Source organism: Pleurodeles waltl, chromosome 4_2 (genome assembly GCF_031143425.1).
Source record: "Pleurodeles waltl isolate 20211129_DDA chromosome 4_2, aPleWal1.hap1.20221129, whole genome shotgun sequence".
Classification (NCBI taxonomy): Eukaryota; Metazoa; Chordata; class Amphibia; order Caudata; family Salamandridae; genus Pleurodeles; species Pleurodeles waltl.
In genome coordinates, this window is record NC_090443.1 from 30,541,280 (window position 1) to 30,558,642 (window position 17,363).

At 46.9% G+C, this 17,363-nt stretch overlaps 1 protein-coding gene across 4 annotated transcripts in view; it reads left to right on the forward strand.

The window, feature by feature from the left end:
* KMT2D (lysine methyltransferase 2D) overlaps nucleotides 1-17,363 on the forward strand; it is a 1,162,185-nt gene that overhangs the window by 990,468 nt on the left and 154,354 nt on the right. For all 4 annotated transcript variants that reach the window (XM_069230486.1, XM_069230488.1, XM_069230487.1 and 1 more), the window contains one exon: nucleotides 6,692-6,856. In XM_069230486.1, coding sequence (XP_069086587.1) covers nucleotides 6,692-6,856 — 165 coding nt within the window. The remainder of the gene's footprint in view (nucleotides 1-6,691; nucleotides 6,857-17,363) is intronic.

The window sequence follows — 17,363 nt, forward strand, 5'->3', positions numbered from 1 at the left end:
TATACACATTAGCAATCAGTAAAGTGCATAGAAAGCAATAAGCATTGGCAAAAGTATAGGTAAACTTTGAGGGCCATAGGGGAGGGCCTAGCCATATACTAAAAAAGTGGAATGTGAAAGGCAGACCCCCCACCCAAGGAAGTAGAATCAGTAGAAGGGAGCAGGAGGAACTAGGAACCCCAAGAGGTGAGTACCAGAGTGACCCCTAGGAGAGCAGAGGTAAGCATCTGGTTTTCCCCAAAACCAACAGGGGACTTTGGAAAAGGATTATGCAAGACCCACCCAAGACTGGAAGAAACCAAAGGCGGAGCCTGACAGAAGAGGACCTCAAAAAGAAGGGGATCAAGTCCAGTTTGAGTTGAGTGTCCGGTTGTGGCAGGAGCCACTCCCACCCTTCTGTGGGTGTAGGACCAGGTTGACGGTGGATGAAGAAAGTCAGCAGTGCAGTACAGGAGTAGAAGAGCAGTCCCAGAAGTGGTGCAAGTGGTGTCCCACATCAGCAGTCGAGATGCAGTCAGTCACTTGTGCTGAAAAAACCAACAAGCTTAGGCAAAGGCACAGGAGTCGCAGTGAGGCCCACTCAGCACACCTGAAGAGTCCCATGTCGCTGGAGCAGTAGGCAGGAGACTACTTTGCAGGAAGGAGTGCTGGGGGCTGTGGCTACACGGAGCTTGAAGATCCCTTAGAGGAGGAGCCTACAAGCTTTGGTAGCTGCAAGAGTCATGGTGCACAGTGGTACTGTTCTAAAAAGGAGAGGCAAGGGCTTACCATCTCCCAAGTTGGAGAGCTGGCAGAGAGGACCAAGGGGACCCACACAGCTTCAGAGGAGAGCAGATCCATGCAGCAGTTCGTCGTTGCAGTTGGGACCTGCAGATGCAGTGGAGTGACTCCTTCACTCCAAGGGAGATTCCTTCTAACTTCTCGTGAAGGCTGAAGATAAGCGGGCCTCAGAGGATGCACAGACAGGGAAATGTTGCAGTGCTAGAAGGCGCTGGAGAAACTGTTGCAAAATGGAGCCGTTGCTGAAGTTACAGATTGTTGGTTCCTGGAGGTTCAGTTGCAGTCTCGGTGGCCAGAAGATGAAGTAACCGATGCAGAGAAGTAGTGCTGGAATCTTGCTTGTTAAATCAGAGGACTCACTCGAGAAGGAGACCCTAAATAGCCCAGGAAGGGGGATTTTTCACCTAGCAGGACGGGGCTGTGATGTCACCTACTTGACCTGGCCAATCATGCTCCCAGGGGCCTCTTGCCACCCCGACCCCCCCTCCACCCCTTTTAATTCAAGATGGCAGAATCAAGTGGCCACCTGAAGGAGCTCCGGGCACCATCTCAAGGGTATTTATGGTCAGAGGGGTGGTCACTCCCCTTCCCTTTGCTTTGTCCAGCTTCACGCCAAAGCAGGGACCAGGAGTCCCTGGACTGGTGCAAACCGGATTATGCAGGGAGGGCACCAAATGTGCCCTTCAAACCATACCGGTGGCTTGGGGGAGGCTACCTCTCCCAAGCCATGAAAGACCTATTTCCAAGGTAGAAGGTGTTACCTCCCTCTCCCACAGGAAATCCTCTGTGGCAGCAGCATGGGCTGCCCGGAAAGCCCCAGAAGACTGGTATGAGCAATGCTGGGGGTCCTCTAAGGAGCCCCCAGAGTGCATGGAATCAAACAACCAATACCGGCAACAGTATTGGGGTATGATTCCGACATGTTTGATACTAAACAGGCCCAGGTTCGGAGTTACCAATATATAGCTTGACACAAGTAGTGACCTGTGTCTAGAACACAAGTAAAATTTCCTGCACTTATGAAGTTCACTACAATGCGGCTGGAGTTCATTGGGGCACCTTTGCTCATGCAGGGGTGCCCTCACACAGAGGCATCTGCAACCTGCTCTCTGGGTTAAGAGGGCCTTCCATCGGGGGTGACTTACAGTGACCTAGTGCAGTGACCTGTAGCGAAAGGGTCCATGCACCTTTTCATGCAGGCTGCTGTGGCATGCCTGCAGACCCATTTTGCATGGGCTCTCATGTGTGGCACAGTACATGCTGCAGCCCATGGGGAACCCCTGGTGCCCCAATGCCCTGGGTACCAGAGTATCATATAGTGGGGACTTATATAGGGGCAACAGTATGCCGGTTGTGGGGTGTGCATAGTCCTAAGCAACCAAATTTTGAAGGAGAGAGTACACTCACTGTGGTCCTGGTTAGCAGTAACCCAGTGAAAACAGTCAAAGCATACTGACAGCAGGCAAAACGTGTGTGTGTAACCATGCCAACAAGAAGGTACTTTCCTACACCCACTGCCTTGGAATGCAGATTGAAATGTCGATATGTTGTGATGGGTTTATTAACATCCCTGCCAGAGCAGGCTTTGTTCCTGACTGCTGAGAGCGGAGGCTCTCACCCTTGGGGGTCAGTAACCGGTCTGTTTCTGGCAGGCTGGTTTAGACTAGTCGGACAGCATACAAGCAGTTCCTAGGTTTTTCAGGGCGCACCTCTAAAATGCCTTGTGGGTGCATGTATTAATAAATCAATCACTGGATCGGTGACGGTTTATTAATACGAGATGTTTAATACCAAACATACCTAGTTTCAGTGAAGCCATCAAGTAGCTGCGGAACTCGTATCAACCAGTGTCTAGCACATACACTTAAAATGGCTTCCTAGTTCATTCACTATACCTAGGAATTGACAGACACAGCAAGGGCATATCTACTCTTGCAGATAAGACCACACATGCAATATAATGTACCCTGCTATAGGGCTGTAAGGCTTGCTGTAGGGGTGACTTACATATATTGTGTACAGTTTTAGGAGACATGTGAAGGAAGCTGGCTTGATGTGTGGTGAGCGCCTATGGTGTTATCACCTTATACCAGGTCCAAGTATCCCCTACTAGTGAGGTGTAGACAGTGTCTAGGAAGCCAGGGCTGTCTAGAGGAAGCTGTGGATGATTGGCCAAGGCATTTCTAGGAAACATGCAAATGAAAGAACCACACAGTATTACAAAAATAAAGGTACTTTATTATGGTAAGACAAATACTAAAATACTGTATAGGTAATACTTCACTAACAGCTGAGTAAACACACTGATATATACACAGTAGAAGTCAGAAATTGGCATAGAAAACAGTGAAATTACAGAAAATAATGGAGACCTTAGGGGGAGACTAAACCATATACTAAGGAAGTGGAATGCGGAAGTCAGTCCCCCACCCAAGGAAGTGTAATCTGTAGAGGGGAGCTGGAGGAGCTAGGAACCCCAAGAGTTAAGTACCAGGGTGGCGACCAGGAGAGAAGAGGAAAGTACCTGGTTTTTCCCCCACAGGTAAACTTTGGGGAAGGACTGTGCAAGACCCAAGCAAGACTGGAAGAAACCAAAGGTGGATCCTGGCAGAAGAGGACCTGCAAAAGAAGGGGACCAAGTCCAGTTCGAGTTGGAGTGTCTGGTTGTGGCAGGAGCCACTATCCACCCTTCTGGAGGTGCAGGACCAGGTCGACGGTGGAGACAAGGAGTCAGTTTTGCAGCACTGGAGCAGGAGAAGAGTTCCAGAAGTGATGCAGACAATGTCCCACAACGGAAGAGTTGGATTCACTCACTGGTGTTTAAGAACCATCAACAAGCCTTGGCAAAGGCACAAAGTTGCAGGTGAGGAGTTGCAGAGCTGCCGGGCACCAGCAAGGTCCAGGGGGACTCAGCCCAAGGAGGGTAGTCCCAGGTGACCCTCAGCAGTGAGGAGTCTGAAGACAAGGAGCCAGCCCCCACAGGCAACTCACAGGAAGCACACACAAGTCTCTGTGAAGCCCACTCAGCACACCTGGAGAGGAGTCCAATGTGGCTGGAGCAGCAGGCAGGAGTCTGTGCTTTGCAGGGAAGAGTGCTGGAAGCCGGGGCTACACGGAGCCTGAAGATCCCTTGGAGGGAGAGCAAACAAGCCTTGGTTGCTGCAAGAGGTGCAGTGCACAGGGGTACTGTCCTGCAAGGAGAGGCAAGGGCTTACCGTCACCCAAGTTGAACAGTTGGTAGAGAGGACTAAGTGGACCACTCCAGACTACCACCTGTGTTGCAGAATCCATGCAGTTTTGCAGAGGAGAAGATCCACTCAACCGTTTGTTGATGCAGTTGATGATTCAGGAGAGTGACTCCAAGGGAGATTCCTTCTTACTTCTTGTGCAGGCTGAACCCTCGTCCTCAGAGGATGCACAGCCACGGAAATGTTGCAGTTGCTGGAAGAAGCCAGCCAAACAATGTTGCAAAGCAGAGTCGTCGCTGGAGTTGCAGATTGTCTGTTCCTGGAGGGTCCAGTTGTAATCCCAGTGGCCACAATATGAAGTAAACGGTGCAGAGGAGTCCTGCTGGAATCTCGCACATCAAAACTGAAGACGCACCCTGGAGGGAGACCCTAAATAGCACAGGAAGGGGGATTGGTCACCTAGCAGGATGACCACCTATCAAAAGGGGGCTGTGACGTCACCTGCCTGACCTGGCTCTTTATGCTCACAGGGGCCTCTGCCCACCTTGGATTTAAGATGGCAGAATCAAACGCCACCTGGAGGAGCTCTGGGCCCCACCCTTAGAGTTGTGATGGACAAAGGAGGGGTCACTCCCCTTTCCATTGTCCAGTTTAGTGCCAGAACAGGGACTGGGGGTCCCTGGACTGGTGCAAACCAGTGTACGCAAGGAGGACACCAAATGTGCCCTTCAAAGCATACTGGTGGCTTGGGGAGGCAAAGGGTGTTGCCTCACTCACTCAAAGGAAAGCCTTTGTTCTGCCCTCCTCTGCTCGGGCAGGCTAAGCAGCAGGAGGGAAGAAACCTGTCTGTGGGGTGGCAGAAGTGCGGGCTGCCTGGAAGACCCCAGAAGGACTGGTAGGAGCAATGCTGGGGTTCCTAGGAGGAGAGTGCATGGAATCATGCAACCAATACTTGCAGCAGTATTGAAGTATGATTCTGACATGTTTGATACCAAGGGTTCAGGATTACCATTATGTAACTGGACACAGGTACTGACCTGTGTCCATCACACGGGGAAAATGGCTTCCCCGCACTTAGGAAGTCCAGGAAAATGGAGCTGGAGTTATTAGGGGCACCTCCGCTCATGCAGGGATGCCCTCACACACAGGTACTTGCATCCTGCCGCCTGGGCTAGGAGGGCCTGCCCTAGGGGTGACTTACACTGACCTGTGGTGAAAGGGTGCATGCACCTTTTCACGAATCCTGCAATGGCAGGCCTGCAGACACATTTTGCATGAGTGGCATAATAAATGCTGCAGCCCATGGGGAACCCCTGGTGCTCCAGTGCCCTGGTTACCTAGGTACCATATACTAGGGACTTATATGGGGGCACCAGTATGCCAATTGTGTGTGTGCAGGTCCTAAGCAACCAAATTTAGAGGGAAAGAACACAGTCACTGGGGTCCTGGTTAGCAGGATCCTGGTGAACACAGTCAAAACACACTGACAGAAGGCAAAAAGTGGGGGTAATCATGCCAAAAGAGGGTACTTTCGTACAGAGGATTCTGCAAGGAGGGAGCCACTTCAGCTCTGGACACCTTAGGGGTGGTCCTAGCTGCAGTGGTCACTCCTCCTTGTTTTACCTAATTTTCCTGCTGAATCTGGTGCCAAAAGTGGGGCCTGATCCGGGGGGTGGGGCATCTCCACTAGCTGGAGTGCCCTGGGCCACTGTAACGGGAGACTTCAGCCTTTGAGGCTCACCGCCAAATTTTACTGTTCCTGCTCCTGCAGAGAGGGGAGGTGTGAAGTACCTCCACCCAGAGCAGGCTTTGTTTCTGACCCCAGAGAGCACAAAGGCTCTCACCTCATAGGGTGAGAAACTTGTCTATTAGTGGCAGGCTAGCACAGACTGGTCAGCCTTACTCTAAAGAGCTGGGTAAAATACAGGGGGCATCCCTAAAATGCCCCTTTGTGTGGGGTTATTGTGCTGAGAAGTCCGATACCAAACTTCCCAGTCTTCAGTGGAGCCATCATGGAGCTGTGGAATTCGTAATGACAATCTCCCAACTCATGTACTTAATATTGCTACACTGCACTTAAAATGTCTAAGAATGGACTTAAACACTGTAGGGGCATATTGCTCATGCAGCTATTCCCTCACCTGTGGTATAGTGCTCCCTGCCATAGGGCTGTAAGGCCTGCTAGAGGGGTGACTTATCTATGCCACAGGCAATGGTTTATGGGCATGGCAGCCTGAGAGGGATGCCATGTCGACTTTACCTTTTTCTCCCCACCAACACACGCAATCTGCAATGGCAGTGTGCATGTGTTTGGTATGGGGTCCCTTACTGTGGCACAATGCATACTGCAGCCCATAGGGATCATCTGTGGTCACAGAGCCCTTGGTACCACAGGTACCTTTTACAAAGGACGTAGCTGTGTGCTAGGGGTGTGTCAATTGTGGAAACAATGGTACAGTTTTAGGGAAAGAACAGTGGTTCTGAGTCCTGGTTAGCAGAATCCCAGCACACATTCAGTCATGTTAGCATCAATACCTGGCAAAAAGTGTGTGTGAGGGTTGGGGATTGGGGGGGGGGGGGGGGGGGGTGGGGGGTGTTAACCATCCCAAAAGGGGCACTTTCCTACAATGACTAAGTGATTTGTTGCCACATGTCTAGTTTTTGCCTCACTTAGCTGTGGTATACGCTTTTTATGATATGCTTGTCCATTATGCATCTTACAGGAGCTGTCTCTGCTGCCGCTGATGGAACCCGCTATTACTGCAAATTTCAGCCTTTTCTCCCCCTTTGGCAGTAGTCCACTCAATGGCAAGCATCCTCTGAAGGGAGTCTTTGGAAATGCGGCGTTGGACAGTGTCCCTGATTACTATACCCAGTTGCTCACCAAGGTAACTGATTTTCTTCAGTGTTGAGAATGTTCAGAAAATTTACCACGTGCCAAACTTGTTCTCCCAGGTCATGAGTGGGCTGGTGCAAATTCTTGAGAGTTGATACGTGACCCTGTGGTGTGCCCTAGAGATCTGTATTGCGTCCTGAGAATTTGAAAGAAAGATGGTGAAATCAGGTTCCCATCAGATAGAGTATGGGTGAAAATGTCTACCAACTGTAGAAAAGAACCTTTACATAACTTTTGTAAACTAATTATATCTTCATGTTTTGCTGCTGAAGATTCAGTGTCATAGAGGCATATAAAATGAGCATAAGACTTCATAAAACAATGTGACTACTAAATAACTAAGCTTATAGTTAAGTAACTTAATGGCTTCACTCCTGGCATCTAGTGTTGCATTAAGAATATTCACGTTATTTTATACGTTTGTTTCCGTTTAGTACATATGTGACCTTTAATTGTCTCATGTCAGACATTTATATTTTCTGATGTCAACTTCAGATTGATTTACAGATTTACTGCTAAGGGGATACCTGAGAAGGTTTTGACCAGTCAGTTCAGGTCTTAAAACTGTAACTAATGTGAGGGAATGGGGTTGAGATGGAAAATACCTCATTTCAATTTTGTCCCTCATGTACATTCTTGTCCTTAGACCAAACTCCATATGGTTTGTAATGTCTGTAATGTGTTTACTGAGTATCACATCAAATTTGCCTTATAAAGGCATAATTACAGTTCAAGAAAAGTATTAAACAGAGCGATAGCTGTTGGGCACATTATGCTCGGATGGTGCACAGGACCATTATAGAGAATTTGAGAGAAGAGTTGAAATGTGTGGTGTAGGAAGAAACCTCAATAATGAATTGTATAAGTTGAGTAACTGAGCCCGCAGTTGTCTAATGCAGAGGCTTACAATCCAGGAACCTGTGAGGAGGGTTGAAGGACAGAAAACATGCAATTCCCAAAGCAGACTTTGTACATACATTACATGCATCAGGGAAAACTGCACTTGAATCAGCATCTATCACCAAAAAGTTGACTCCCAAATCTGATTAGGAAGAAGATCAATGTAGGGAAATAGAAAGACGTTGAGAAGGAGGTTGCCTTAGAAACTTGAACTGACTAGCTAGCTCATCGACCTCAAAGGTATGGAAGTCATTTGGGGGTTGCTACTGCAACCTCTTGGCACTGGTCTTATGACTCCTGGCGTAGCAGGGCGAGGCAATACCGGAAACAGAGGAACAGGAGCATTTGGAAATGCATAAAGCTCTAGATGCTCTTTTGCCAGCGTTTGAGACTATAACAGTTCTAGCTTGCAACTGTTACAATTCAGCTGATCAGCTGCAAAAAGTAGCTGATCTGCACACTTCCCAGGCCCCAGATAGCTCCAAGCAGGCCTGGAGGCCTTCAGTGTTGTCCAGATTGAACTGCACAGGAGAAGCAGTGTCTAAATTCAGGCCACCTTTGCTGCTCTAATATGCAACCTGCTGAGATGGTGCACGTTTTTGAAGAGTCACCATAAGTCCTTTTAATTTATATTTCATATTCATTCTGCACACGTTTAGTTTTGCTGCATCACTACATTTTTATAGCATCCTATTTCAAGCATTTTCTTCGAGTTTTTATTCAAGTTTGTAAGAGAGAGAAAGGTGAGTTTCACAGACCAGCAGGACTTGAGAGTAAGCTACAGATCAAGTTTTATATGTATGTATTGAGCGTACGCTTGGAATACTACAGCAACTCTGCCAAGTATCTACATCTAGAGTTCGAATTTGGCATTTTAATACAATCTCTGCGTCATAGCTCAGATGGGAGAATGTCACACAATTACCTGAACAAATAGGTTGAGTGGTGTATTTCTCTTCTTTTATGGCCGCACTGGTGCGGCTTCATTTCTCTTCAGCTGAGCTTCAGCCAGTTTTTTCATAGTGGGGTGAGGTCACTGCAGCCAATCGCAGACATGGGCTCAGCTGTCATACTTCGTGAACTCATGGTGACTAGGCTAGCCACTGTTGGATAAATTAGTGCCTCACTTGTGGTACACTACTTAGCACAACCTGCCCAACTCCGAAACCGGTTTCTCCAGCTACCCTCAGGCATATAAATTTAAAAATTGTGTGGTGAGCCATTTGGTGCAAAGAAGCCAAGTGTGAAGTGAGGTGATATGGAACTGGTAGTGGCAGGCTCGCTCATGACTTTTCTGAAGTGAAACAGTCTTCTGCTACCTGTAGTATTTCAGCGAATCGACGCCCATGATCAAGAGGATGCGCAAAATCATGAGGAATCAACATCTTGCAAAGAGGAATGGTTGCTTCAGTATCATGCCGAGGAGTCCGGAAAAGGCAAGAATTTATTTTCACTCCCAAAACAGCCTTAGGTGTGGAAGAGGTTGGTTGTTGACAAAGACTGACTAATAAATACAAACCAGGAAACCGGCCATATTGTGGAAGAGACTCAATCTTATAATTAAGGCTCAGTTTTCAGTTTTTACTGTTTTTTTTTTTAACAGATAAATACAGACATAAAACAATGTGTTTATTTTTAAAAGCTGAAAAATACAGAAAAATTGTGCTTCTTGTGAGCAACTTTCCATGCTATTCAGCAGCTAAACAACATGGGGAGTTAAGAAATAGGATGAGATTTTCTTAAATACAAATATATGTTTACATATATTTGTATATAATGCTAATATGTAACTAGGTGAAGTGCTTTGTTATATCTGGCCACTTAATTTGCAGAAACTCAATGTGAATCAAATTATGAGCATGTTTGAGTTGAATAAATACGGAATTATGCCATTTTACAACTCCTTTAATTCTCAAAATACAAAATAAATATGGACAAGTAGCCATAAATATGAATAAATACAGACGGAAATGTAAAAAAATAAAATAATAATAATAAATACCATAAAACCGTGAGCCTTCCTTATAATCAACTTTCAGCAAATCCCCCGCACAAGTATAGACACGAACGTTTGACGGGGGCATTTTGGAAGAAAGACAGAATTTCCCTATTGGAAAGAAGATAGGCCAAAGAGGTCTCCGTAACGTTTCCACTAAATGGGATATAGATTGGATGGAACAGACCATGATGGTCAAGATGGCATCTGATTCAAACAAATGATTGTTCAGTTGTCTCACTGAAGTGCTGTAGCTGGATGAAACATCTACTTTTGACTCAATTCTTTTTTCAAAATGTTTTTTATTAGTATATATGGATAAACAGGTCAAACCTGCATTATGTATCAATAAGCACTATAAAGGTCAGATTACAGAGATTAACAAGTGTTTGTACAGAAGGAAAAATGACCTTTTAAGAGGTGTCGACATACCATTTGTTTTAAAAAAACTGTTAAGACCATAGAATTCCAAAACAGTCCCTCCCTCCTACCTTCTGACAGGTCTGTCCATGTCAGTACACTGCAATTGGAAACAGTTAGTTTTCTAACTTTTGAAATCTTAAAATTTTACTAGCATCCCTATTTAGGGACCTGGGTACTTCAGTTGTTTTGGTGCTATGGACTTTTCCATAGTATTCATAGTTCGTTGAACATTCTTCTTTCTTTTCCTGACTTAGGCCAGTTCATGATTACGTCTTCATTGAGATGTATCTCTTATCACTTCTGATTGGTCTATTGTGTAGGCTTATTGTGGTTATTGTTGAGTTTTTACATTTTGCATGCCAGACTTCCTTCCCTTGGAAGGATTCTTATTCTTATTTGTGAAAATGTTATATCTGTCATGTTGGAAAGTCAGTTTTTACCTATGCTACCCAGCATGCTTAGAGATGCCACTTATATCTTTAAAGAACCTGTTAGGTCTAGAGTTATCACCACAAGGGTAGATAGATATAAGGTGGCCCCTATAGACCCTATATTTATACGTTCATAAACCCTTCCTGGCTCCATAGTGGGTATAGCACGTTAACGTGCTAACAGCCAATCAACACGAGGTACGCCTTCCCCTTAAAGGAGAGAAACACTAGATGCAGCAGGGAAATTGGTGGCTGCACAAGCTGCCAATCATTGGCGTATCACAAATTGGCAGACACTCTTAGCACGGTACGACAGGGCCCACTGGGACGAAATGGAGGATCTTCTCTAGTACCTCCCGGAGGAACATCGAAAAAGGGCACAACCCCATCAGGTGCAATCGATGCCGCAGACACCTCAGCACGTGGTGTTAATATCGCCATTATCATAGAGACATGCTTGGCATAGATGTTCAGAGTTCAAGTTAGAAATTCAGCAGGCACTTTTCAACATGCCCTTCGACAGAACACTTGTTTGGTTAAGAGGTTTCAACACCATAGAGAAGCACAAAAAAGACTCAGACAGCAAAGGCTGTTGGGGCATTATTCACCACAATGGGGTAATTTTCATCACCCACAATTCAGGGGAGGCTTCAAACCATCCTCTACTGAGCCCTCCACCTCTCAAAGCAAGCGTGGCACCTATTTCTATACTATCAATCAATCAATCAGTCATTAAATTTATAAAGCGCGCTATGTACCCGTAAGGGTTTCAAGGCGCTGAGGGGGGCGGGAGGGGGGCAGCTGCTATTGGTCGAAGAGCCAGGTCTTGAGGAGTCTCCTGAAGGTGAGGCGGTCCTGGGTCTGGCGCAGGGGGGTCGGGAGGGAGTTCCAGGTCTTGGCGGCGAGGTAGGAGAAGGATCTGCCGCCGGAGGACTTGCGTTGGAATCGGGGCGCGAGGGAGAGGTTGGCAGAGCGGAGTTGGCGGGAAGGGACGTAGAAGTTGAGTCTGTTGTTCAGGTAGGAGGGTCTGGCGTTGTGTAGTGCTTTGTGCGCGTGGGTGAGGAGTTTAAAGGTGATCCTCTTGTCCACGGGGACCCAGTGGAGGTCCTTCAGGTGGTGGGAGATGTGGCATCGGCGGGGTATGTCGAGGATCAGGCGGGCGGATGCGTTCTGGATGCGTTGGAGTCGTTGGATGTCTTTTGCTGGGATGCCTGTGTAGAGTGCGTTGCCGTAGTCAAGTCTGCTACTGACGAGGGCCTGGGTCACCGTTTTTCTGGTTTCCGTCGGGATCCACTTGTAGATTCTACGGAGAATGCAGAGGGTGTTGAAGCAGGAGGAGGAGACTGCGCTGACCTGTTTGGACATGGTGAGGGCGGAGTCGAGGATGAAGCCGAGGTTGCGTGCGTGGTTGGCTGGAGTAGGGGGGGACCCAGCGCGGTGGGCCACCAGGAGTCGTCCCAGGCCGAGGGGGTGCGTCAGAGGATGAGGACTTCCGTCCTGTCGGAGTTTAATTTCAGGCGGCTGTTTCTCATCCACTCGGCGATGGATTTCAATCCCTCGTGGAGGTTGGCTTTGGCGGTGTGTGGGTCATTGGTGAGGGAGAGGATGAGCTGTGTGTCGTCGACGTAGGAGAGGATGCCGAGGTTGTGCTGACGGGCCAGTTGTGCGAGGGGAGCCATGTAGACGTTTAACAGTGTTGGGCTTAGCGAGGAGCCTTGGGGGACGCCGCAGATGAGGTTGGTGGCTTCGGAGCGGAAGGGTGAGAGTCGGACTCTCTGGGTTCTGCCGGAGAGAAATGAGGACTAAAGGTTCCTTCAGAGGTTCATACAGAGTTGCAAACAACAAAGGCAGAGGAAAGCCATCTACCTCTAGAGGATCTCCCTCCACTGCATGCCAGTGACTACCTACACCTTCCACCTGCTCGCACTTCTCCAGTATGGGGAAGACTAAAAGATTTCTACCCACAATGGTCCAATATTGTATGAAGCTAGCCTGGTGTGTGGTGAGCACCTATGGTGGTATCACCTTATACCAGGTCCAGGTATTTCCTATTGTGTAGTCAGTGTCTAGGAAGCCAGGCTCTCTTGAGATAGCTATGGATGAGCAGCCAAGACTTATCTTGGGAACATGCAAAGCTTATGCAATACCACTGTAGTCACACAGCACTTATACACATGAAATAACCACACAGTGTTACAAAACTAAAGATGCTTTTTTTATGGTAACACAAATACTAAAATACTGTATAGGCAATACTCCACTAGCAGGTGAGTACAAACACTGTTATATACACGTTAGAAGTCAGGAATTAGCATAAAAGGCAGTAGAAAACAGTGAAAACAATAGTCATGAAGCGGGCGGGGGGGGAAACCAAACCATATACTATGAAAGTGGAATGCGAATGTCGGGCCCCCACCCAAGGAAGTGGAATCGGTAGAGGGGAGCTGGAGGAACTAGGAACCCCAAAAGGTAAGTACTAGGGTGTAGTAAACATGACTACAAGCGTTGGTAAGGTAAAGCTCTTTTAATCAAAATATAGACCGCTGCGATGTCGCAGCTACCGCCTCAACCGTCCTCTTGACTCAGAGTGTCTCGAGCTCTCTCTATCACGAGCTCGAGACGTAAAACGGGAGTCGCGAGGACGCGGCAACACCACATTATCCTCTTCCCTTACAAGCAAGTAAATAACAATTTAACTATTACTCATTAAGATAACAGTCTACAGAAAAACAATAACAACAAAATAAATAAAAATAAATTTAAAGATACAAATTATGAAGAAAGATGAAACACAAAATCATAACTCAAATACATGTCACAGAATTAATGGTATCTCAAAGGTTTCACTCTTTGTCTGCCACTCCTGCGTACATAACGTTCAAAAACGACTTTATCCACATCCGTCGGATTCGTTTCATCAGTAACTGGTTCACTGTGAGATGGTTTGTTCAGACATTCCATAGAATGATCAGACTTACACATTTTGTTAGGAATTTCCTTGACTTTAACTACCCTGTCAACATTCCACCAATTCCGCAAATTAACCCTAACAGCATTACCACATACTTTGTCAATTATCATGGGTTCTGAAAATCTCTTTTCTCCTTTCTTCCTGTGAACAGGAAGTTTGATTCTAATCTTGTCCCCTACTTCAAATTCATGGGGGTAGACCCTCTTTGATAAATCAAAGTATTCCTTCTGCTTCATTTGTGCCCTCCGGACATTATTTCTGACAGTACCATCAATTACACTCAAATCACTTCGTTTCACCCACTTAGACATCCAACCAGGACAGATCCTTGAAGATGGTTTCCTTCCACGCAACAGTTCAAATGGAGAAACATCTGTAGAAGAATGGGGGGGTTGTGCGATAAAACCAAAGCATAGTACGTACAGAAATTTGAACATTTGACTTGTTAGCAATAGCCCATTGTACACAATTCCCCAACACTCGATTCATGCGCTCTACAAGGCCATTGGTTTGAGGCTGATATAGTGAACTCCTTATGTGTTTGACATCACCTTCTAGTAAAAATTCTTTAAATACCTGACTAACAAATTGCACACTATTGTCAGAAACAAAGGCCGAAGGGAACCCCTCCCATAGAAATACATCTCTCAGGAATTCAATTACATTTTTTGATGAAGGTTCACCTATAAACTTGATTTCAGGCCACTTATAATAGTAGTCAATTAAGACTACAGCAAATCTACATGGACTTGGCAAAGCATAGAAAGGACCAATAAGATCAATTCCCAGCTTTTCCCACGGCCTAGCGGGTAGTTCAATAGGTTGTAACGGTGGAGTCCTCACCTTGAACCCCTTTTCACAACTGTTGCAAATCACACATTCATCCACACAGACATCAACACATTGGTCCATTCCAGGCCACCAAAACGTTTCACGTAATCTGTGCTTGCTAAGTGTCCTGCCCAAGTGTCTCTCATGCGCAGCAGCAACTATTCTTTTCCTCAGGCTCTCCGGGGGAACAAATCTCTCACCCCTCATCAGAATGCCATCCTCAACTGACATTTCACCTGACACCTTGACAAAAGTTTGGAATTGAATAGGTACATTTCTTTCTCTGGGCCACCCTTCTTTTATAAATTTGGCAATTGGAGCCAACACAAGTCTTTTGCCAATTCCCTTTTCCACTCACATTCACTTATTGCGCACATATCTTCCAGATCAACAGCTGCTATAAAACAGTTATCAACATCATCTTCATCTTCATCCTCACCAACACCCGCATCCTCAACCAGTGGAAATCTGGATAGAAAATCCGCTCTAAGATTCTTGTTACTTGGAACATAACGGACTTCAAAATCATATTGCAATAATTTTGTGACCAATCTACAAATGCGAGGTGTTGATTCTCTGATTTTGTCTCCAGTCAAAATAGGAATAAGAGGACTATGATCTGTGCACAACACAAACTTGTTTCCCCAGACATACGGATGAAACTTCCTTATAGCCCACCAACATGCCAACAATTCTTTTTCAATAACAGAAAAGTTTAATTCAGACCCTCTCAAAACTCTTGATGCATATCCCAAAGTTTTTTCCGTACCTTCTTTCACCTGAGTCAACACAGCACCCACACCGAAACTGCTTGCATCAACAGTTATAATACACTGCACGTCAGGATCAAAAGGTTTCAAAATTTTAGGCCCAACTAGTTGTGACTTAATCCACTCAAACGCTTCCTGACAATCCTTACTCCAAACAAAAACAACATTTTTCTTTAACAAATTCGTTAAAGGTTTAGTTTTAGTAGCGTAATCACTAATGAACCGTGAATAAAATTCGCACAAACCAATAAAAGACTTCAATCCTGTTTTGTCTGATGGTGGAGAAGCATTCATAATCGCTTTGACCAACCCTGGTTTGGGTTCAATCCTTTGTTTGGAAACATGTCCTAAATATTCGAGACTATTAAGCAAAAATTGGCATTTTTCACTTTTTAGAACCACTCCTGTTCGATGGCATCTGTCGCTGTAGATACACATGTTGTGCATAGCCCGCCATCTGGTGTTGGGTCGGAGTGTTACAAGTTGTTTTTCTTCGAAGAAGTCTTTCGAGTCACGGGACCGAGGGACTCCTCCTCCTTGTCTCCATTGCGCATGGGCGTCGACTCCATCTTCGATTGTTTTCTTTCCGCCATCGGGTTCGGACGTGTTCCTTTCGCTCCGGGTTTCGGAACGGAAAGTTAGCTAAATATCGGAAAAATTACGTCGGTATTGTTGCGTTCGGGATCGGCTTAGATAGAATCGACACCGAATCGAAGAGTGAAGAGCTCCGGTACCCTTCGGGTAGTTTTCGATCCCCCGTCGGGGCCTGGTCGGCCCGACCGCGTGTAAAACAACGCTGATGGAACGGACCCCGTTCCGGTCCTAAATGCCACAACAAATACCCGTATACAGACCAACATTTGGTCTGTAACCTGTGCCTGTCGCCTGAGCACAGTGAAGAGACTTGCGAGGCCTGTCGTGCGTTCCGGTCCCGAAAAACACTCCGTGACCGTCGAGCCAGAAGACTGCAGATGGCGTCCACGCCGACAGCTCACCGAGAGTTCGAGGAACAAGAGGAAGAAGAAACCTTCTCGATCCATGAATCGGACTCCGAGGAATTCGACGACCAAAGAACTGTGAGTAAGACGTCGAAGCCAGCACACAAGAAAAGTGACAAAGCCCAGGGGACGCCACTGCCACCAGGCCATGGCTCGACCCATAAATTCGGTGACCGACCATCGGCACCGAAAAAGGCCGAAATAGTGCCGAGATCGTCCGACTCCGGTCGAGACACCGGCATGCAGCCTTCTCGGGACCGAGAAAGTGCTGCTGAAAAAGATCGACGCCGAGATGGCGGAGCCGAAACTGCTCGACGCAGAGACAGCGGCACCGAGGAAGATCGACGCCGAGAGGGTTCGACTCCGAAAAAGAAGAAGGTCACCTCGGAGCCGAAAAAGACTACAGACAGGGTTTTGGTGCCAAAACGACCCGCAACCGACCCAACTACCGGTTCCTATTCAGAGGAGCAATCACTGTCCTCTCAGATGCGAAAGCATAGATTTGAGGAAGAGTTGCAATCCACCGAAGTGGACCACACTCAGAAACGTATTTTTATACAGGAAGGAACAGGGAAAATAAGCACCCTTCCCCCTATTAGGAGAAAAAGGAGACTGGAGTTTCAGTCAGACCAAGCACCACAAACAAAAATGGTGAAAAAGGTAACTCCGCCACCCTCTCCTCCACCTGTAACTAACGTTTCACCAGCACAAACTCCATCACATTCCCCGGCTCACACCACCATGAGCCAAGGTGACCAGGACCAAGACGCTTGGGACTTATACGACGCCCCAGTGTCGGACAACAGTCCAGAGGCGTATCCTACAAAGCCATCACCACCGGAAGATAGCACAGCATACTCACAAGTGGTGGCTAGAGCAGCAGAGTTCCACAACGTGTCCCTACACTCGGAACCAGTCGAGGATGACTTCTTATTCAACACCCTCTCCTCCACCCATAGCTCCTACCAAAGCCTGCCTATGCTCCCAGGAATGCTTCGGCACGCAAAGGAAATCTTCAAGGAGCCGGTCAAGAGTAGAGCAATAACACCAAGAGTGGAAAATAAATATAAAGCACCTCCCACAGACCCTGTTTTCATCACCTCGCAGCTGCCACCAGATTCCGTCGTAGTAGGAGCAGCTCGCAAGAGAGCCAACTCTCACACATCTGGGGATGCACCA